The 21,580-nt window shown below is 52.3% G+C and overlaps 1 protein-coding gene across 2 annotated transcripts in view; it reads right to left on the bottom strand.

Moving 5' to 3' along the window:
• Atp2c2 (ATPase secretory pathway Ca2+ transporting 2) overlaps window positions 1-440 on the bottom strand; it is a 68,421-nt gene extending 67,981 nt beyond the window's left edge. For both annotated transcript variants that reach the window (XM_074055548.1, XM_074055549.1), the window contains exon 1: window positions 217-440. In XM_074055548.1, the coding sequence (XP_073911649.1) occupies window positions 217-312 (96 nt within the window). In that variant the 5' untranslated portion in view covers window positions 313-440. The remainder of the gene's footprint in view (window positions 1-216) is intronic.
• Window positions 441-21,580: the final 21,140 nt, after the last annotated feature.

Genomic DNA, 21,580 nt, shown 5'->3' on the forward strand with positions numbered 1-21,580 from the left:
CCTTTAAGGTATGTAGGTAACCGCCTTGGGCCTCAGTTTCTCCTCCACAGAGCGGGCTGTGGTGTGAGGGTTAGGAGGTGAGCTCCCAGCCGGCTTCTTCCGAGAGCAGGGGAGGCGGCCAAGCTGCGCTGAGCGCACGGCGCCAGGTAGCTGGGGTCTCGGGGGTGCGGCTGGCGGGGTCAGGTGGCCCCACCGTCCCAGGTGGCTCAGACTCACCAAGGTGTCCACTTCGTCCCTCTCCAGCGCCTCATACTTGTGACCCTGGCCCAGGAAGGCGAGCTTCTGCAGGAACCTGAAGCGTCTCTCCACCATGGTGAGCGCGGAGGCTCCTCCACGGCCTCCCCGCGGGCGGGCGACGTCCCTGCCTCAGTCGCTCGGGCCCTGGCGAGGCCGTGGCTGGCTGTGCGCACCCCAGGTTACCAGGTAGCTGCCTACCTGCCCGCCAGGTGAGGCCCCGCCCCGGGGGAGGGCTGCGCACGGGGCGGGGCTTGGCGCACCTGGCCCCGCCCCGCGAGCTCCAGGGGCACCGAGGAGCCTAGGGGACAGAGGCGACGAGGAGGGGCAGGCGGTGGCTGTTGGCCTCAGCTTTTCCCAGACTTGCAAGATCCTAAGGCTCTCCTGGTTTGGGAGGTGGGGGAGCGAACACTTGTATAAAATGCTTCCCAGAACCTTCTCTCCCTGTGTCTTAGGTTGGGGCAGGCAGCAAGCTCGGGTTTTTTTCTAAAAGGAATTCTCTTGAGGAATCAAGTGTGGGTAACCTCGCCTGTGGGCAGTGGGGTGGCCGAGAGCTGAGCCCACCTTCTATCTGGGGGACTGACTCTTGGAGGCGTCACCTGGCCTCTCTGAGGCCCATTGCCTCATCTGTAACTGAGGTGGATTTGGCTGTTGAGCCTCACCCAGGAGGGCCTGGGAGTGAATCCTGTGCTTGGGGGACCATCACGGTAGTCTTGGATGACCTCAGGTCCCTTATGCTCACCTGCAGAATGGGCTCCTGTGCTGGCTAAGGGTGGGGTCTAGGCAGGTGTCTGAGATTTCCTGAGCCTTGGGTTCCTGTGGAATGGACTCCTTCCCTGTGAAACTGAGGATCCCATGGACGGTGTGGTTGGTTGGGGGTGAGGGGCGACTGGAAAGCTGCCAGCCTCACACCACTTCCAGGGTGTGTGCAGTGTAGACAGCATTGGGAAGCATAGGCTCTGGTTCCAGATGGAATTAGGATCCAAACTAGACCAAGGGCCCAACAGGCCATGCTGTGCCCTTGGCCTCGGTTTCCTCTTCTCTCCAGGAAAGTACTTTGGACCACGGGAGATGGCATGTGTAACTGAACTGTTGGTTTTGAGAAATCATTTGTCACTTATCAACAGCTCCCCGAGGGGTGGCCACCCTGGCCGGTTCCACCTGGCAAGAGGTTCTGGTGGCCCTTCTTGTCTCTCTTGCAACTTCCCCTCTTTTTTTTTTCATTTTTCTTTTATTATTCATATGTGCATACAAGGATTGGTTCATTTCTCCCCCCTGCCCCCACCCCCTCCCTTACCACCCACTCCACCCCCTCCCTCTCCCCCCCAATACCCAGCAGAAACTATTTTGCCCTTATCTCTAATTTTGTTGTAGAGAGAGCATAAGCAATAATAGGAAGGAACAAGGGTTTTTGCTGGTTGAGATAAGGATAGCTATACAGGGCATTGACTCACATTGATTTCCTGTGCGTGGGTGTTACCTTCTTGGTTAATTCTTTTTGATCTCACCTTTTCTCTAGTACCTGTTCCCCTTTTCCTATTGGCCTCAGTTGCTTTAAGGTATCTGCTTTAGTTTCTCTGCGTTAAGGGCAACAAATACTAGCTAGTTTTTTAGGTGTCTTACCTATCCTCACCCCTTCCTTGTGTGCTCTCGCTTTTATCATGTGCTCAAAGTCCAATCCCCTTGTTGTGTTTGCCCTTGATCTAATGTCCAAATATGAGGGAGAACATACAATTTTTGGTCTTTTGGGCCAGGCTAACCTCACTCAGAATGATGTTCTCCAATTCCATCCATTTACCAGCGAATGATAACATTTCATTCTTCTTCATGGCTGCATAAAATTCCATTGTGTATAGATACCACATTTTCTTAATCCATTCGTCAGTGCTGGGGCATCTTGGCTGTTTCCATAACTTGGCTATTGTGAATAGTGCCGCAATAAACATGGATGTGCAGGTGCCTCTGGAGTAACAGTCTTTTGGGTATATCCCCAAGAGTGGTATTGCTGGATCAAATGGTAGATCGATGTCCAGCTTTTTAAGTAGCCTCCAAATTTTTTTCCAGAGTGGTTGTACTAGTCTACATTTCCACCAACAGTGTAAGAGGGTTCCTTTTTCCCCGCATCCTCGCCAACACCTGTTGGTGGTGGTGCAACTTCCCCTCTTAATGAAACCAGGGTCCCCCATCACATTGCCCCTTGCCCTGCTGGTTCCAACACAGGGTAAGGATGACGGAGAAAGCACGGTTTCCAGTTGGTCCAGACATGCACTCCTGGCCCTGTGCTTTCAGATGTGTGACCTTGGGTGACTTTCTTCACCTCTGTCCACCTCAGTTTTATTTATCCATAAAAAGGGAAGGTCATGACCCACACAGATGAGTCAGGATTCCGGCGGGAACAGCACCCTTCAACTGAGTGATCTGAAGAGCGGTCAAGAAACAGACTGTCCAAGGGTGTGGGCTGGTGTAGGGAAAGCAGAATTGTCCCAACATTGGTGGCAGAGAGAAGCCACTCCCATGCAGGCCTGCCAGCAGTCACCAGAACAGATTCCCTATAAGGAAGTGGGAGCTTCGGAGGGGAAAATGGCTCTGACCAGAGGACAGAGAGCCTGGAACCCAGGGGTGCCATCTTCCGGGTGTGTCTGGAGGAAGAGGTTGGAGGAGGGTCTGACAGAACACAGGGATGCAGCCACACCCGGACATGAGCTGGTGCTAGTGTAGTGGAGGGCGTCATACACCACGTGGCAATGCCTGGCACGGAAGTCCCAGGAGATTCTACTACCAACACAAAAGAAGACGTGGGAACGTGGCTAGGTTGTTCTCAGTTCTTCCCGGCTAGTAATTTAGATCCAGAGACGAACACCTTGGTGGCAGAGAAACTCACAAGTCTCCAGGGCCCACCCTCAAGGAATGTCCTGAGACAAGACAGCAGGTTGGAGAACTCTGAGGTTTGCAGCTCTGAGAGTGACCTGACCCAGGGCCAGGGATGAACGTCAGAGTGGGACTTGACCAGAAGCATCCAGCCTTTCCTGAAATGTCTGCTCTGGCACCTTGAGCAATGAATGAGGTCACGGTCGTCAACTCCCTTCACTCTCTCTTTGAAAGTGCTGTCCTTTCATTACCCACACATTATCTCCCAACCACGTGCTCAGCCCTGATGCAATCTCAAGGCACCTGAAGTTTATTATTTGGTAATAAACTTCACTCACAGGTTTGGCATTAAAGGTGTGCATTCCAGAAAAGACAGGCTGCGCAGAGGTACGTTTTAGACACATTTTTAAATTGTAGGAATTAGCGTGAAGTTATGGCTCCTTGCACAAACTCTCACCTGTTGTTTTTTAAATAGTGGTATATACCAGACATAATATAATCATTGTATAGATGAAGCAATTAGGACAGCAGAGATAAAACCATTTCATTCATTCAACAACTATTTTTTTAAGCACCTGAACATGGCATGGGGTTCTCCCCTGCCCTCTTTTGTCTTATCTAGCAGTGAGTGAGACAGGTTACAACAAATCCATGCCTAGCATGGGGTAAGGCAGGGAGGGTACAGACTGAAGGATATCCCCAGCCCCCATAAAGATGCATCCTAATCTGACCCCTGGAAAGGGTGAATGGGACCTTATTTGGAAAGAGGACTGAAAATGTCTATTTGTGTTAGGGATCTGGAGATGAAGTCCTGGACTAGCGGAGGGGTCCTGACTCTAGTACTGACTAGTGTCCTTAGAAGAGACAGGAAAAGTCAATTGTGGTGATTCACACCTGTAATCCCAGCTACTTATGAGGATGATGGTTCAAGGCCAGCTCAGCGGAAAAAAGTTAGTGAGATTCCCCATCTTGATCAACAAGCCTGTAATCCCGTAGGTATTCAGTAGGCATACGTAGAAGGATTACAATCTGAGGCCAGCCTCCACCCGAAATGTGAAAAAAAGCAAAGAGGGCTGAGGCATGGCTCAAGTGGCAGAGTGCCTGTCTGGAAGCTCAAGACCCCAGGATCTGCAGGAAGAAAAGGGGCAAGGAGAAGTCCAGATGAAGGTGAGGCAGAAGCCGGAATGGCACAGGCATGAGATGAGGCTTGGGGCCGCATGAAGCCGGACGGAGCAGGAAGGAGCCTCCTCTGGAGCCCACAGAGGCTGTGTGGCCCTGCCGACACCTGGCTTCGGACTTCTGGCCCCCCAGAGCTGAGAAGGAAGACATAGCATTTCAGGCCACCAGGGTGGGATCATTCAGTGCAGCCAAGCCAGGAGACCAGACCAGCAGCCATGCCGTGAAGAAGGTGAACAGGTTGCCTGGAGGGGGAGAGAGGCCCTCCAGCTGCAGAGGTCAGGAGAGGTGACAGAGCAGCTGAGACCTGACCTGCATGCGTGAGAGGGTCGCTGTGGGCGTGTGGTGGAGGAGTCCAAGCACACAAGGCCCCATCAAGGCCATAAGTGGGAATGCACCATTCCTGTGCTGCACAAGGAGACCCCTGTGCCAACCGGTGTCCTGTATTTGCACCAAAGCTGTGACCACACTCATAGAGCCTTTCTCCAGGTACCACTCCTGCCTTTGTCTGTTTGCCACAGCCCTTGTTTGCTAACTGACAGACAAACATCCCACAGCTGCTGCACTGCTGGGCTTTTCCGGCCTCGATTCCTCCAGGAGGGCCAGGCTCCGACCTATGAGACATGCCACCAGGGGAACATACCTTGGGACTTGCTGAAGCCCAAGGGGTAAACACATAGTTCAGATGCCTGGCGCCCTCCTCCCACAGCATAGCAGACACCTCTATTCCATCCCCGTCATGGGACACCTTCCCCTGACTGGGCCAGGCCTGGGAATCTTCCTCCTTATCATTCTTAGTAGCCACCATAATTGTTGGCACCTGACACCTGATTCTCAGAAGAGGAAGGAATGACCTTGGCAGGAGTAAGGCACAGAAACTTCTAGAAGGTGGAGGTGTGGCTGTGATGAGAAGAGCGGGTATAGACACAGAAAAAACAGGATCCCCAAACTTCACTTCTCAAAACTCTCTTTTCTCCAGGTCAATGTATACCACCTGTCTGGCAGATTTTGTTTACTAAGCACCTGGCATTTGTTAAGTGTAAACGGCTCCTTGTTTAGTGTGTTTTTGGGGGATCAGAGTTCCCATGCATATCACGCCCCCACCCCCAGTCAAGAGAATTCCCACCCAGAGCAGAGTCCCAAGGCCTCCCATGTTCAAACTGGCTGGTTCTTGCTCCCCATGGTCACTTACAGAGGGAGCCAGCCACTCTCACTTGGTTGGGATGGTCCCAGTCTTAGCAGTAGAAGTGCTGGCCTTCTGAAACTCACACCTGATCATGTCACTCCTCCAAGGTAGAGTCCAGACCCCTTCGCAGGCCACACCAGGCCCTGGCCCCTGACTCCCTCCCCAGCTCTCCTTGCTGGTCATCCTTCTCCAGACCCCGGGCTGGTGCTGTCTCCCTGCCAGCCAGTCTCTGCTTGCCCTGTTCCCTCTGTGGGAATGCTCCCCAGAGGCCCATGCAGCCCCTAAACTCTAGCCCTGTTGCCTCCTGATGCCTCTCCACATTCTGAGAGAATTGTCGCCTCTGCTGAGAGGCCCTGCAAAGGGTCCCTGCTATCCTCCCAGCTTCTGCAGAACGGTGGCCCTTGATCACAGCTATGAGTTTGAAGGAAGGCACTGTGTACAAGAACTCAAATGTCCGTCAACAGCCAACAGATAAACAAACATGTGGTCTCACATTCCTCAGCCCCAGAAAGGACCAAGGCACTGCTACATGTGACTTGCATGGACTGAGGTGGTGCCACGCAGGAATGATGCCAGTCACACAAGGCCTCGTGCTGCATGCCACCACTTACAGCAACTGCCCAGACCAGGCAGAGCCACAGAGACAGGAAGCAGGCGAGTGGGGGCTGGGGGAGGGGAGCACTTGGAGAAGTGGAAATTTCCCCTTTGGGTGATGAGAATGTTCTGGAATTCACTAGAAGGAATGGTCACATGCACTTGTGAATGTACCAAAACAATGAAAATGGCACAGATTGGTGAAAATGGTAAACTTTACGTCCTGTGGACATGTTTTAACTTCTTTCCAAATGCTGCTGACGTGGTGTTCAGACGCTTCATGGAGGTTGGCCGGGTGGCCGGAAAGCAGGTGGAGACTGCAGGTGTGGTTGATGGCCTTGCACTCGGGCAAGGAGACAGGCTCGCTGACTTCATCCTTAAGTTTCCACAGTGCCCGCCAGGAGTACGCACAACAGGCCGGGGAGAAGGCAGTTGTCAGCACAAGACAGACAACTGCAAGATGGGCCAGGAAGATGGAAGCCAGAGAAAGGAGAGCACCATGACAGACTCTGACCCTTTCAAAGTCATGGAGACAAAGAGGAGCAGAATGATCAAGACTGAAGTCTAGAACAACCCTGAAAGCCTCTCCCAAAAACGTACCTGCTGTTGCAGCCGCTGCTGACACTGCAATTCCAGCAAAAGGCAGCCGCACGGGTGAGAAGCCTCCAGCCCAGAAAGTCACAGGCCAGAAGGCAGCGCCTCCTGCACAGGCTCAGGAAAGGCCAGGAAACTCCAGTCTTGAAAGCACCTGCTCCACAGGCTTCTGGCATGATGAATAAGAGACTGTTAGAAAAGGAACAAATAGGACTGGAGGTGTGGCTCAAGTGGTAAAGTGCCTGCCTAGTAAGCACAAGGCCCTGAGTTCAAACCCCGGTGCCACCAAAAAAGGAGTTAAAGATTCTTTCTGACATGTTAAAAAAATTAAAAAGCAGGCACTGAATATGTATTGGTTGAATGGAGAACGCATGAATGCTTTTAACTAGAAAGTCTGATCACAAGTCAGATGTCGATTTCCGTTGGCTCTCAGATATGGTGACAGTTCAGAGTTCCCACACCTCCCCTTGAAGGATCCTAAAGCCCAAGGGTTCCAGCCTGGCTGTGGCTAAAGGGGTAGGGGTGGCCAGCAGGGCAGCAGCCATTAGAAATGGGTGGGAGAGGGAGAGCCTAGCATGCCGTCTGTCTGACCTTCTGTCCCAGGCTCAGCTCCCTGAGCAGAGGATTTCAGAAGAGGTGTGCAGCCCTGCCAAGACAGGGCACAGAGAGGTGGCAGCAAACCCCCCATGTCCTGTACCCCAGTCTGCCTTCTGTGGCCTTGCAGAGAAGATAGTCAGAGATGTCCCTCCACTGTTTGGAGCCCTCCTGGGCTGTGGTTTCCTCCTGCAGAGGCCGTTGCCATGTCCCCTGCCTAGTCACCTTCTAACCAGGGCAGCCCACAACAAGGTGACATGTCCTGCTGGGGGGTGGTGTGTGTTCTGGCTCCCAGGGATGTGAGATCCCCTTGGGAAGCTCCAGAAGCCCCACAGTGGTTACTGTCATGGTGGTATCAGTCCTCTATAGGCTCCTTCCTTTCCCTGTGTCACTTCCCGATCCTCTATTACTGGGAACACCTCAGGGAACCTGAGCCAGGACCCTGAAGGCCCACAGGCCGCCCTGTCACACTTTCCTCTAGCCACAGCCCCTTGCTATTTGTCAAAGGCCTGAGCTTGTGGGCTAGGAATGTTGGCTTGTGTCTGTGATCCCAGCTCAATGGGAGGCACAGATAGGAGGATTGGAGTCCATGGCTGGCCCTGTGCAAAGGCACAGACCCTACCTGAAAAAAACTAAAGCAAAAAAGGCCTGGGGTGTGGCTCAAGTGACAGAGTGATTTCCCAGCAAGTGTGAGGCCCTGAGTTCAAACCCCAGTAATGCCACCAAAAAAAGAAAAGAAAAAAAAGTAGCAAGCTCAGTCAGTCCTGCCTCCAGGCCTTAGTACCACAGTCCCCCAACCAGGCATGCTCTCCCATAGCTACTCACAGGGCACCCTCACTTCTTCCAGGCCTGGGCATAAGGGTCCCCTCCCGAGGAACCTTCCCCGAGCCCCAAACTAAAGCTCATCCCCCTGTTCCTGGAGCTCTCTCTGGAGTGACAACTGCACCTCCTTCCTCCAGGGAGCTTTTGCGTCATTCAGTTCTGTTACAGAAAGAGGCTCACGGAAGGTCTCAAAGTGTGCATCAAGGAGGTACTTATCACTCATGAAGGGAGAACAGTCACTTTGCAGTAGAACACCTGGCAGGTGCCAACCTGAACAAGATATCACCAGGTTGCCTTAACCAGGGAGGGACAATGACATTGTGTGCCCTGGGACAATGCTCCTGTCACCTCTGGAGTGGTCCTGCCAAAAAGCACAGCCTGAATGTCATCACAGGGGACCTCATACCTAAAGGGGGGACCTCCCCCTGCCAAAAAAAAAAATCACTGTCTCATTTCTTCAGAAAGGTCACTGTCTGGAGTCAAGGAAAGGTCACAGACCTTCTAGATGGAAGGGAATTAAAGCGCCATCACAAATGCTGCTCGGGAACCTGGCATATATCCTGAGCAGCACAAGATGTCCTCCCTCACCTTTGCATAAAGGGAGGTGGCAGAGCACATGAGGGTTGGGTGAGAGATCTGTCCTGTCATCTGTGGATGACTGATCAAGTCGATGGGCTTCCTGACCTTGACTGTGGTCTAGCTATATGGGAGATTATCACCAGTTTGGGGGAAAATGCACCCTGAAGATTACAGGGGTAAAGGGAGGAGGAAGAACAGGAGAGGAGGGAAAAGGAGCGAGAGAAGACACGTCTGGGGAACATATGACTCTCAAAAGGTCACACTGTATGATTCTACTTACTTCTTGAAATGGCAAGATTGTGGAGATGGGAATCAGGTTAGTAGATGCCAGGGCTAGGGACAGTAACAGTGTGACACTGAAGGAACAGCACAGAGGAAATCTACGTGGTGACAGAACAGTTCTGTGTCTTGATGGAGAAGGGAGTGGCCACAGGCACCTATGCCAGTGGTCAAATGACACAAGGATCACACATTGCAGCCATGTCACTTTCCTGACCCTGATATGGCACCAGAGGCATGCAAGGTGGAAGCACTGGGGACACTGAGGGACACCGGGGACCTCTGTGTAGTCTTGGTAGCCTCCTGTGAATCTGTGATTATTTAAAAATAAATGTTAGGAAGGAACGGTGCTCACCTCCATCTCCCCCCTTCCCTTGCCCCCTGTGCTCTCCAAGCTCTGCCACTCCCTGGGGACCCATCATTAGCCCATCTGTCCCCAGTAGGTTGTCAGCTGATGAGGACAAGTGGAATCTTTTCCCATTCAATTCCCAGACTTGGACGAGTGTCTGGCACATAGTGGATGCTTGAAGTTTGATCGACCATCAGATAACTGCGGAAAAGAGCCATGGCAGAAACCACGGTGAGCTTAAAGGAACCAGGGTTGGGATGGTGACCATGGTCACTAGCCTGCCAGCTCCCTCAGCAAGACCCCCAGGCTCCCAGGGTGGTGGGACCTGATGCCTCCTCAGTCTGGGCTCACTGTCATCCATACCCAAAGAGACTTTGATCCTTGGTTGGGCAGCAGGGGAAGGAGTGGGGGCACTGTTAACCAGTTTAACCAGCAGGGAGGCGGTCTGCTCATCCTACACGTATTTATGGGGGGCTTGCAGTGTGGAGGGGTGGCCCAGAAATAGCACTACCAAGGGTATTGCCGACCTGGTGACAGCTCTGCCCTCTAAATTCACATAGCAAATACCTCGTCTGTGTTCCATATCCCCTTCTACAGAAGAGGAAATGGTAGTAGACAAGGGACTCCACCCTGGTCCCCCAGGGCCCTCTTTTCCCATTTGTTCTCCTGCTCCTCTGTCCCTCCTTGTGTTGGTGGCTTCTGCTTTGACACAGCCCCTGCAGTTTTGCAGCCAGCCCTGGGCTCCCAGCTGCCTTGCTGAGGAGGGTGAGCCCAGAAATGCCTGAAAAGGTTCACAGCCCAGGCATCCTTGGACTAACACCTGGCAGGTGCAAGGTGGGAAAGCAGGCTCCCTCCTCTGCTGTGACCTCCCTTGAAGACTAACTCACCTGTAGTCGGGTGGAGCCTGTGACCGTTCCACTTGGTTTCCTCTACTCCCTCAGCATCTGCTGGCAACAAGTCACAAGTCACTGGCACACAAATCTTTGTCTCAGTGCCTCTACTAGGAACCATCTGAGACACGATCCAAGGCACGGAGTGGTTGAGTGACCTGGCCACAGTCAAGAGAAAAGGAAAACAAGGTGTTGTGGCCCTGGTATCTGCTGCCCTCCTAACCACCATGCTGCACTGCCTCAAGATAGAGGGTCATCCATCCTTCCATCTATCTCTCCATCCATCCCTCCATCCATCCCATCCAACCATCCACCAACCTAGTTTGACCATCACCCTCCTGCAGGCATGGGAGGAGGCCAGGAGTGGCGGTGAGCATGGGGATAGATGACTCCACAATCATTCTTGGGCCCCTCTTTGGAAGTTCTCAGTCTATTTAGGAAGGCAGACTTGACCCTGTCCACTTGATGACTCACTCCTTCCATAAACGGGGTCCACAACCTACCATGTGCCTGCACTGTGCCAGATGTTGGGGACAGAGAAGACATACAAGGCCTCTCAATCTACAGGAGAAAGAACAAAAGCACATGATATGGGTGACATGGATTGCAGTGTCATCATGCAGGGCCTCATAGGGACACAAGGGGATGTGTTGGTCTACCTAGAAGGATCAAGGAAGACTTTCAAAGAGCAATGCCAGGCAGGGCTGCTGGCCTCGGAGGGGTCCTGCAGTGGGGGAGAGGAAGCAGATGCCCACTAGGAGAGGATGATTGTGCAGTGTCTGAGTCGCTTGGTTGGGCCAAAACAAGGGCAGGAAATCGTAGGGAGTTTGCTCTTGGCCTGCTCTGGAGGCAGCACTGTTGGAGGTGGCTTTCCGCCCATCCCCGGAAGAGGTCTTACATCACAGCCTCCAATGGGAAAGCCTCAGTGAAATGAGCCCAGGCCTCACTTGGGCTTCTCCGTGTTGTTGGGACCTTGGACCATGCATCTTATCTTTGGCCTCTTATCTCTAAAAGGGATCAGGAGACCAGGCGTGATGGCGGGTGCCTGCAATTCTAACGGCTCAGGAGGCAGAGATAAAAGGATTGCTGTTGGGCAGCCCAGGCAAAAAGTTATTTAGCCCCTATCTCAAAAAGAAGCCAGAAAACAAAGCAACAAGCCAGAGGTGGCGGCACAGGCCTGTTGTCCCAGCTACTTGGAAGGTGGAGGTAGGAGGATCAAAGTCTGAGGCCAGGCCCAAGCAAAAAGTAAGACCCTATCTGAAAACAGACTAAAACCAGAAGCAGTGGGGTTGTGACTAAGTGGTAGAATGCTTGCGAGTGCAAGGCCCTGAGTTCAATCCCCAGTATCGCCATAAAAGAATGGGGGGATTCCATTGACACAACTCACAGGAGGTCATGAAGGCTCCATGAGCTTCACTGGATCAGGGAAGGCCAGGCAGGTCCAGCATGGCAGCCAGGTGTGTGTGGGCAGGTGGTGTAGAGCTCTGGGCACCATTCACACCCTGCTGTAGCCCTGTGTATGCAGATGGGAGAAGATGGGTGCCTTTCCTGACCCCCACAAGAATCAGGGAGACTAGCAATAGTGCTGACTATGGAGTCCCAACACAGGGACCTGCCTGGGGGGCTCCTCCATAGGTCTTTGGGGTCTGGTTGGGCAGCAGAGAGAACACAGGATAGAGAGGTGCAGCAGACAGAGAGTTGGTGTGGACATTTAGGGACCAAATCCACAATGGGCCAGTGCTAACTCTACCACTGACCTCCAGGAGCACTTGGCAACTTGTTCACTTGGACCTGCATTTCTTACAAGTTAGACAGGACAAAAAGGAATGCCACCAACCAGGGCTGAGAAGGACAGAATGGACCCAGCTCCAACGAGGTGAGGTGAGAACTCCCAGTCCAATGCCTGCCTTGACCTTGAATCTGAATGCTGACCTGGAAGGCCCAGGTCCCCTTCCTCTGCAAAAATTCCACCTTCCCAAAGTTGATGTTTAGTGTCTATATTTTGTGCATGTTTTTAGTGTTGCATAAATTTGTTTTAATAACTGAAAAATGTAATTCTACTTATTCTTTAGGGCCTGACCTGCATCATGAAATGTGATAACTTAAAAAAATAAATAAATGCAAAGCTTTCCTCTTGGTGACCTTTCCTGTTCCTCTCTGTGCCAAGAGGACAGGCCAGGCTCTACTGAGGAGTCAGTTAACACTAACTGCACCTGCTGTGTTGGTGGCAAGCAGCAGAAAGTGAGTGTGGGTATATTCAGCAAAAGGGGGATTTGGAGGAGGGCTAGCAGGGCTCCTGAGCTGAAAGGTAAAGGGCAGAGATTGAGGTGGGAAGCAGGAAGGGGGTCTGGGCACTTGAGGCAGGTGTGGCTGATGGACAGAGAGCCCCACAGTCACCCTCTCCAGGGGACAGCAGAGAGCGGGAAGACCTGTTCTCTTTGATTTTTTTCGTTTTTCTTTTGGTGGCACTGGGGTTTGAACTCAGGGCCTCATGCTTGCTAGGCAGGCACTCTTACCACTTGAGCCTCTCTGCCAGCCCTGAAAGGCCTGTTCTCAATTCCCTTATGGGAAGTGGGTCACTGTTCCCCATCTGTCCACCTACCTGCCCAACAAAGGGTGCCTGTTTGTGCCCTGTACTGTGGGAAAAGGCTGGGTAGGGTGGTGGGGACATAGCCGGCAGCAGAAAACAATGGTGTCTTCTGTAACCAGGTGTTTTACACTGACCATTCCCTCCCCCTCCTTACACTTGTCATCAGAACGCTTTGGGGTCCCCCAAAAGCAAACCCTGAGAGGCAGGTCAGAAGGCGTGTGGTGCACTGGGGAGGTGGTCATCTACACTGGTAGGGGAGCGGGGGCAGTGAGGCCAGGAAGGGGCAGAACACAATGGAGCCTGAGACATACTGGGCAAATGGAGCTTGGTCTCACTGGGAAGTCTGAGAGGCAGTGTGGGACCTGGTGTTACCCCTGCCAAGTAGTATGGAGCTCGGGGTTTAAGTCCCCGCTTCCCTCCCTTCCAGGCTCACTCTGCAGTGCTCCCAGCCCATGCTGACTTGGCCGAGCGTCCCCTCATGTGGGGAGCCCCGGAGCCTCAGGCAGCACCTTCTGCTTGGGACAGTGAAGGAACTCAGGGGGATACACTGGGGCTCCCACATGTACATGCAAGACACTGCACACCCTGTGTCCCCCTTGCCTATGAGGCTGCCCTGCACAAGTCCCGAGCCCCAAAGGTCTGCTCCTCTTCTCTGGGTGCACATTCCTGGGTCACAGGCGAAAGAGACCACAGTGAGATCAGAGACGATGTCTGTCCTCTGCACCTGCAGGATGAGGTCTGTTCCGCATCCCCATAGGCTCCTTGCCACTGCTATTTTTACCTTATCCCATGCAAAATAACATGGCCAGAGAGAACCTCACAAAATGCATCTGATGAATTATGGGACAGGTGAAGCTGACACACCCCAGCCAGGACAAGTGGGAGCCCCAGTCCCCAACACAGTGGGTCCCCTGATTCCGTACTCAGCACCCCACACCCAGGCACAGCTGGAGGCCTTACTGTGTCAACCTGAGTCCATCCTGATCCTTCAGCCTCCAGCTTTCCATCGGCCTTAGTTTCTTATGGAGGCTGTAACTGGCTGTAACAATGCAAACTGACTTTCTTACAGTTGTGTGGTCAGGTATCCAGAACAGTCTTACTGGGCTAAGATTGAGGTGGAAGAGGTGAGCAGGCTGGTTGTTTGTCTGTCTGTCTCTCTCTGCCTTCCTCCTGCTTCCCTCTGTTAAGGCCCCTTGTGACTACATCAGGTCCACCAGGGTATCTGAGCAATTCTACCCAGTGCACCTCTCCCCTGCACCTCTCCTTTGGCCGTGTAGAGTTAAAAACTAACCGGTGCCAGGGTTAGGATACAGACATCCTTCAGGGGCCATTACTTGGCCTAACAAGCCACCCGGCGAGGCTTGTCTGATGAAGAATGCAGGCTGAGTGACCTGTTGGTGCTGCATGCTCCCATGCAGTCCTGCACACCCCCATCCTCAGGGTCCCACAAACTGGCAGTGGGATCCAGTGGGTGAGCCAGCTCAGGCACAACCATCCTGGGGCATGTGCTCTTCCATCCCAGGGCCCTCAAAGCCTGGTGGCCTCTGGAATGTGAGTGCTTGGTGATGCCCAGGGTCCAGGTTCTCTAATTCACTGCGAATTACAGAACCAGGATCTTCCTTCCTTCCTTCCTTCCTTCCTTCCTTCCTTCCTTCCTTCCTTCCTTCCTTCTTCCTTCCTTCCTTCCTTCTTTCCTTCCTTCCTCCCTTCCCTCCCTCCCTGTCTTTTCTTCCTTCCTCCCTTCCCTCCCTTTCTCTCCCTTCCTTCCTTCCTTCCTTCCTTCTTTCCTTCCTTCCTCCCTTCCCTCCCTCCCTGTCTTCTTTTCTTCCTTCCTCCCTTCCCTCCCTTTCTCTCCCTTCCTTCCTTCCTTTCTTCCTTCCTTCCTTCCTTCTTTCCTTCCTTCCTCCCTTCCCTCCCTCCTTTCTCTCCCTTCCTTACTTCCTTTCTTCCTTCCTTCCTTCCCTGCCTCCCTCCCTCCCTTTTTTTCTTCCTTCCTCCCTTCCCTCCCTCCTTCTTCCCTTCCCTCCTTCCTTTCCTTCCTTCCTTTCTCTGCTTCCTTCCTTCCTTCCTCTGCTTCCTTTCTTCCTTCCTTCCCTCCTTCCTTTCCTTCCTTCCTTCCTCTGCTTCCTTCCTTCCCTCCTTCCTTTCCTTCCTTCCTTCCTTCCTCTGCTTCCTTCCTTCCCTCCTTCCTTTCCTTCCTTCCTTCCCTCCTTCTGCTCTTCCTTCCTCCTTTCCTTCCTTCCTTCCCTCCTTCCTTCTTTCCTTCCTCCTTTCCTTCTTTCCTTCCCTCCTTCCTCCCTTCCCTCCCTGTCTTCTTTTCTTCCTTCCTCCCTTCCCTCCCTCCTTTCTCTCCCTCCCTCCTTCCTTCCTTCCTTCCCTCCTTCTTCCTTTTCTTCCTTCTTCCCTCCCTCCCTTCCCTTCTTCCTCCCTTCCCTCCCTCCCTCCCTCCTTCCTTCCTTCCTTCCTTCTTTCCTTCCTTTCACTTTTTTTTTCTTTGAGACAGGATCTTGCTATGTAGTTTAGACTGGCCTCAGGTTCCCAAGTGCTGGAATTACAGGCATGCACCACCAGGCCTAGCTTATCATTTCTTCTTTTCTTTTTGGCTGTATTAGGGATTGAACTTAGGGCCTTGAAATTGCTAGTCAAGTGCTTTCCCACTTAAGCCATGCCTACAGCCTTTTTTTCTTTTGTGACTTTTCTCACATAGGGTCTTTTGCTTTTTCCCCCAGGGCTGGCCTGTGACCTTGATCCTCCTACCTCTGCTTCCTGTGGAACTGGGTTAGAGGTGTGTACCACTGTGTCTGGCTCATCTTTTCTTCTCGATGTTTTGAGTGGAATGCTTTTTTTTTGAGGTACTGGAGCTTGAACTCAGGGCCTACACCTTGAACCACTGGTAGCCCTTTTTTTGTGATGGGTTTTTTTGAGATAGGGTCTCGTGAACTATTTGCCTGGAATGGCTTTGAAGCTCAATCCTCCTGATCTCTGCCTCCTGAGTAGCTGTGGTGACAGGCGTGAGCCACAGTGCCTGGCTAGTGGAATGCTTTTACAAGGGGTGTGTCTCTCCCCTAATAATTTTGTCACTGGTTTGCACAGGAGAGGCAGTAACCACTTGATTCCCGCCCTCCTCTAATGAGTTTTCAAGACACCACACTAGCTTCTTACCCTCTGTAGGAGATCACTTAGTTTTTAAAAGGGGTTTCGTGACCTTGCGAATTTAAATATAGACCGGTTTCCATCCACTATAAATTTTCTGGAACCCACTTGTCACATCCTTGGCAGGGGAGAAGGGTCTCTGAGTGGTTTCTGTGTTCTGCTGCTATGATCCTTGAGTCTGTGACAGCCACCTTACTAGTTGCTATAATAAAGTGTTCCTGCCTCATGCAGTACACTTCCAGCCCTGGAATCAGCTATTTCTCCAAGAAACTGTACTTTTCGACTGTTTTTTAAATAGCAAATGGCATTTCAAGACCCCCACCTGTGAGTTAGGCTACAAAGGTGACCATGTTTCCTAGGCCATTCCAGTGGGTGAGACTGGCAAATACAACTTTATAGATTTAATTTATTTGTGGTGTTTGGAATGGAATGTGGAGCCTTGTACAAACTGGGCAAGTGCTCTGCCACTGAGTCGCGCCCCAGCCCCATATAAATACATTTTAAAAAAAAAATGCCACCGCTAGTGGAGTGGCTCAAGTGGTAGAGTGACTGCCTAGCAAATGTGGGGCCCTGGAACTCAAACTCCAGTTACAGGGTGGAAAAAAGTCGCAAAAATTCGAAAGGTCTCAATTTGGATGGGCCTGTTCCTTCCTCACGTCGCTTTGTCTTGCCGGTCACCTCTGTCCACGCAGGTTTAAATCCTGCAGCTTCTCCTGGCAATGGGGAAGTTATCCCCAAGTGCAGGGAGGCCGAGAAAATGGGCCTTCTGTCACTTGGCTCAATTCACCTGCAAACAGACTTTAGAGTCCATATTCCAGTTAAGTCACAATATGACTCTGTTACCAGAGCCTTGGGGACAATCAAGCTGGAGGCATGTGCTCAGAACTCAGACTGCTGCCCAGCCCTCTGCCTTCCCAGGTGTCCTGGGTGCCCTCCCCTCTACTTCCCCTGCCTCTGTCTCCCCACTGGACCCAGAGAGAACCTTCCCAGGGCTCCTGGAGGCATCACAGCTTGGAGGCCACCTCATCTCCTGTGTGGGACTGGGGACACAGGTCCTCAGGGACTGCTCCAGGGTCATCTAAAGAGCATTTGCCTTAGGCAATCACGAGCTCCACCCTGTCCTCTTCTCCAAGTCCCTGCCTGGGGAATCCCTGCTCCTCCCAGAGCCCCCAGGCAATCAGCACCCTTTTACCCTTAGCCCTGTGCTCCCAAGTGCCACAGGCCAGTCCCCCATCTCTTTCCCATTCTCACCCAGCTCCTCCTCTGCAAATCAGACTTGTGACATGCTGTGAGCTCACTCCCAGGGGTCTTGTAATGGCACACAGATTAGGCCACCAACCTTGACCTTGCCAGCCCTGTTTTGGTGGGACATCCCTATCTGAGTAAGAACAGCAGAACATAGCATCCAATGGAGTACTTAAAATGCACCAGCACCACTGGAAGCTGCTTCTACAACAGGGTTGGCTGGTCCCCACAGCTGCCTGGAGGCTGGTGCTGTTATTTGTATGCAAGGAACTTGGGCTCAAGGGTTCCTACGCAGTGAGGGATGGAGTGGGGTGTCAGGCACTGATAGCCAGGACCACACTGCTCCTGGCTAGGCCCACAGCATCCTTTGGGAGGAAGCAGAACCTGCTTAAAGATAAATATATCGAGTCAAGTGGTAGGGTGCTTGCCTAGCAAAAGAAGGAGGAGGAGGAGAAGGAGGAGGAGGAAGAGAAGGAGGAGGAGGAAGAGAAGGAGGAAGAGCAGGAAGAGGAAGAGGAGGAGGAGGAAAGGGGGAGGAGAAGGGAAGGGGGAAGAAGAGTATGGACCTGAAGGGAAGTCAGCCTCTGGGAGCGGGTAGGGGTCTGGATCTGGAATATGGGCTGGTGGTGCACATCCTGGCTGTGACAGTCTCTCAGCAGGCACAGGCAGGAGCAGCTGAGGAGTTTGGGTAGCTGCTCCACACTGTGGCTGGAGGCTGCTGGATTTTCTCTCTGTGGTCACCAGGTCTGGAGCAGGAGCTCCCCTGCATCCAAGTCCAAGGTGGTTCCAACAGACCCCCTCGGGGCTCTCAGCCTGTCAGACTCTCTTGACCCAGATGTCTTTTGTTTGTTTGGTTTACTTTGATTTTGTTGCAAATAAGAGAAACCCATTGGTATGAGGCTAAGCCAATGTCTGGGAGGCTTCCACCTCTATATAGGAAGGGCAGCCCAGGCTCTGGTTAATTCGAAACAAGCCCTGGAAAACGGTCAAGGGCCCATGGCTTCTCTCTCTTATCTCTGTCCTCTCTCTCTCCCTTCTCCGTCTCCCTCCTTCTCTTTGTCCCTGTCCTCTTCCTTTCCTTCTAAAAAGACAGGAGGCTCAAAGCCCCTCCCCTCCACTCCCACAGTCAGTGGATTCGGACTTGCATTTGCTCAGGGTTCTCTGTGTGCCAGGCCTTGTGCAAAAACCTTCGCCACCAGGGTTTCACTCGACCCTATGGCAGTTGTGGGGAATAGTGGTGTTTCCATCATTCTGATGTCCAGGGTAGAAAATGGAAGTGTCCACAGCGAGGCCACACAGGTGAGGAGAAGCCCATTCACTGAGGTCCCTGTGTGTCCCTACCTCAGAACGTAAACTGCAGGACAGGAACACGGTGGATGACCTTGACTCTAATGGCAACCTTTCCCAGCACCTCTAATCTGGCCTTAAAGCTGTCAATAAAGTGGTTGTTATTAAAATTGTTATGTCTGGTGTCCAGGCTTATGACCTACAGGAGGGAGTGCCTTGGGACTGGTATCCTTTCTGGCTCATTCTTGGTCATCCACCTGTCCCCACGTAGCACAAGAAGGCCATCTCTGGGGGGGTCCTAATACCCTGTCTGTCCTGCCCTGTGCCCATCTGAAGTGGACCCGCGTACCTTCTCCGTAAGCCAACTTCCTGGTCTCTGTTAGAACGTTCTAGAAAAATGAACTGACAGCTTTGATGAAAAACCCAGGAAGGAATGTGCCCAGGTCAGCTTGACCAAGGCACAAAGGGATTATTTAATTAAGTTTGTTCTTACAAACTTACAGGGAGGCCAGTTTTCAGGGGCCTTGGCCCAGGTGAGGCAATTTGTCTGGGCAGGGCTGAGGCAGCTCCCGGATCACCCAATCTCTTTCAGCTTCCTGCTGTCTCTCCTTGCTGTGGGACGGAAGCATCTAGAGCCAGGTGCCTGTGCTCTGAGGCACTGTCTGGCACCAGGAGGCATGGAACCCTCCCAGCCCCTGCCTCCCCTGTTCCCTGTGGCTGTGGAACATGCCCAGGCAGGTGGCTAGGTGACCCAGCCTCAGGTGCCTCCTCAATCCTCGTGTGGCAAGAGAGAGAACCCCAGCTTGGGGATTCTGAGAAGTGGGGCCAGCTGCTCCCCTTCCTGGAAGAAAGGGAGAATGAGAGGTGGGGCTCCGGCACCCCAGTATCCTGCCTGGCCAGGTGCCCGTGGTGCAGCCTCTCCCTTCGTCTGTGAATGGGGTGAGGAGAACAGGCTGGGCCTGCTCTGGGTTGCTCTGCGGTGTGCCGAACAGCAGCTCTCAGGCTGTGCCTCGCTTTCAGTGACTCCAAGTTATAAAGCAATGGTTTCAACCCAAGCTACTCTATTTTGAGTTGAAATGCCAAGATAGAATGATTCCCCGTCTTACTTTCACAAGTAAACAACCACCATCTGCCAGCACACCATGAGGCACAAGCTAGTAAGTCATTTATTTGTGCCAGCAAATAACTGCACCTGTGAGTACATATCAGTGATACCAGAAACTCCATCGGTCACACTAGCTGTGTCTCCCCACCTGGGGAGTCAAATGGAGGACCCCAAGACAGCGATGTGGCCCACACACTGACTCTGTCACCAGGATACCCATTACGAGCCTTGTCCAGAAAAATTGCCACAGAAAAGGACACCTGCCTCTGTCCCCGGGCTTGAGCACAATCTTCTTGGCCATGGCATGCAGCCCACTGCAAACTGACACTTGAAACTGCCCGGCACCTGGGCTGCAGGTGACAACTCTACACCCTGAATACTTTTGTGCCCACAGGTCAGGTCATAAAACTTCTTATCTGTCCCTTACGGAGACTTTTTCTTGCACCTGTATCAGCTCCCTGTGATGCCTTCAGCTAGGCCCCTGGGAACCTGGCAGTCCCTTTAACCCTTCTGTAGTCACTGTGTGACACATATGTATGTATACATATACATGTGGTATATACATTACATGTATGAATGAGGCAGGTGTACATATGGCGTGTATGTGTATACACATCAAACATACAATATTATGCCAAGTGTAGTGTGTGATCTGAGTTAATATTAGTCATTAAGATAGGAATAAAAGAACCTGTGTTATCAATGGCCATGATTTCCAAGTGGAATCAATAGTACTTAGTGAATTAAAGTCAACAAAATTGACATAGCTTGTGAATTTATTGTATTGAATAAATTGTGACACTGTGGAAAGACAAGTTTGTCGTCCATGTTTCCCACATACCTTGCTCACGACAGGGTACTAACTCCTCCCAGCCAACAGGAGGCAACAGTGCAGTTGGCATCCCAAGGTGCTGGTTACTCAGTCGGTAAGACTGAAGATACATAGATGGACAGATCAACGACAGACATGTCTGCAGACAGGAGGCATTGAGCACATTCTGTGGATTGTACCACCATCAGTTTCCTGGTTTTGTGTGAGTGCAGTTGTGCAAGATGTTGTCTTTGGGGGGAGGACCCAAGGGCACACAGATGGCCCTACACGTTCCTTTTTGTGTCCTATGAATTTACCATTATTTCAAAGCTTTTAGCAATTTGTTTTTTCTTAAGAAAACAATGAAACAGGTGGATGGCCTTTGTGTGAAGTGTGACCTCATTGGATTAGGCAATTACTGGCAAAAGAAAGCAAGCATCTGTCCCTTTAGAGCCGGGACTCAGCCCCTCACTTACCTCTCCTCCACACTGCCCTGCCTTGCAGCTGTTTCCCCAGCTGGCTTGAGCTGGCTTCCATCGTCACAGTGGTCACTGTCTCTGGGCCCCTCCAGCCCTGCACCAGGGTCTTCAGTGACCCTTTGCCTCTCTCCTCTTATTCTTGGAAGTTTCTGTTTTCACACCCTCATCTCGTCTGGTCTTATGTCAGGCACTGCAGGTGTCATCCCATTTCAAAGTGGTGGAAACTGAGGCTCAGGGAGGCTGAGCCCTTGCCCAGGGTCTGCTAGTGCCCAGCAGTGCCAGCACGGGAACACAGAGCTCTCTCTGGCCCTGGACGGTGGATGTCTGCTCAGACTTCAGGTCAAGGTGGAAACTGTCACTAGTTTCCAAGCCAGTCAGGTCCAGGGTGGGCCATGCAGCACCAAAGGTTGGGAGCCTCTCCAGGAGACCATGTTTTATGGGGAGGAAGAGTGTGTGCATGCATGGGGACTGTGACAGGCACAGGAGAGGTGCTCTTTTTTAAAATGGAGATCTGGGTGTTATCTCCATGCCAGCCCACTTCAGAATTAACATCAATGATCATGGGCTCTTTTGAAAGGGACAGGTGGCTGTGAACTCGCACCCCCACAGCCTACGTGGTGTGGGTGCATTTTTGTGCAGATGCTGACAACACTTGGATTGTGTGACAGATGTCTTGGGTCTCAGCTGAGTCCCTTTACATCCCTCATGCCCTATGCTCCCTGGCAGGAGGTGGGCTGTCCCTGGA

The sequence above is a fragment of the Castor canadensis genome, chromosome 15 (genome assembly GCF_047511655.1).
Source record: "Castor canadensis chromosome 15, mCasCan1.hap1v2, whole genome shotgun sequence".
In the NCBI taxonomy this organism is placed as follows: Eukaryota; Metazoa; Chordata; class Mammalia; order Rodentia; family Castoridae; genus Castor; species Castor canadensis.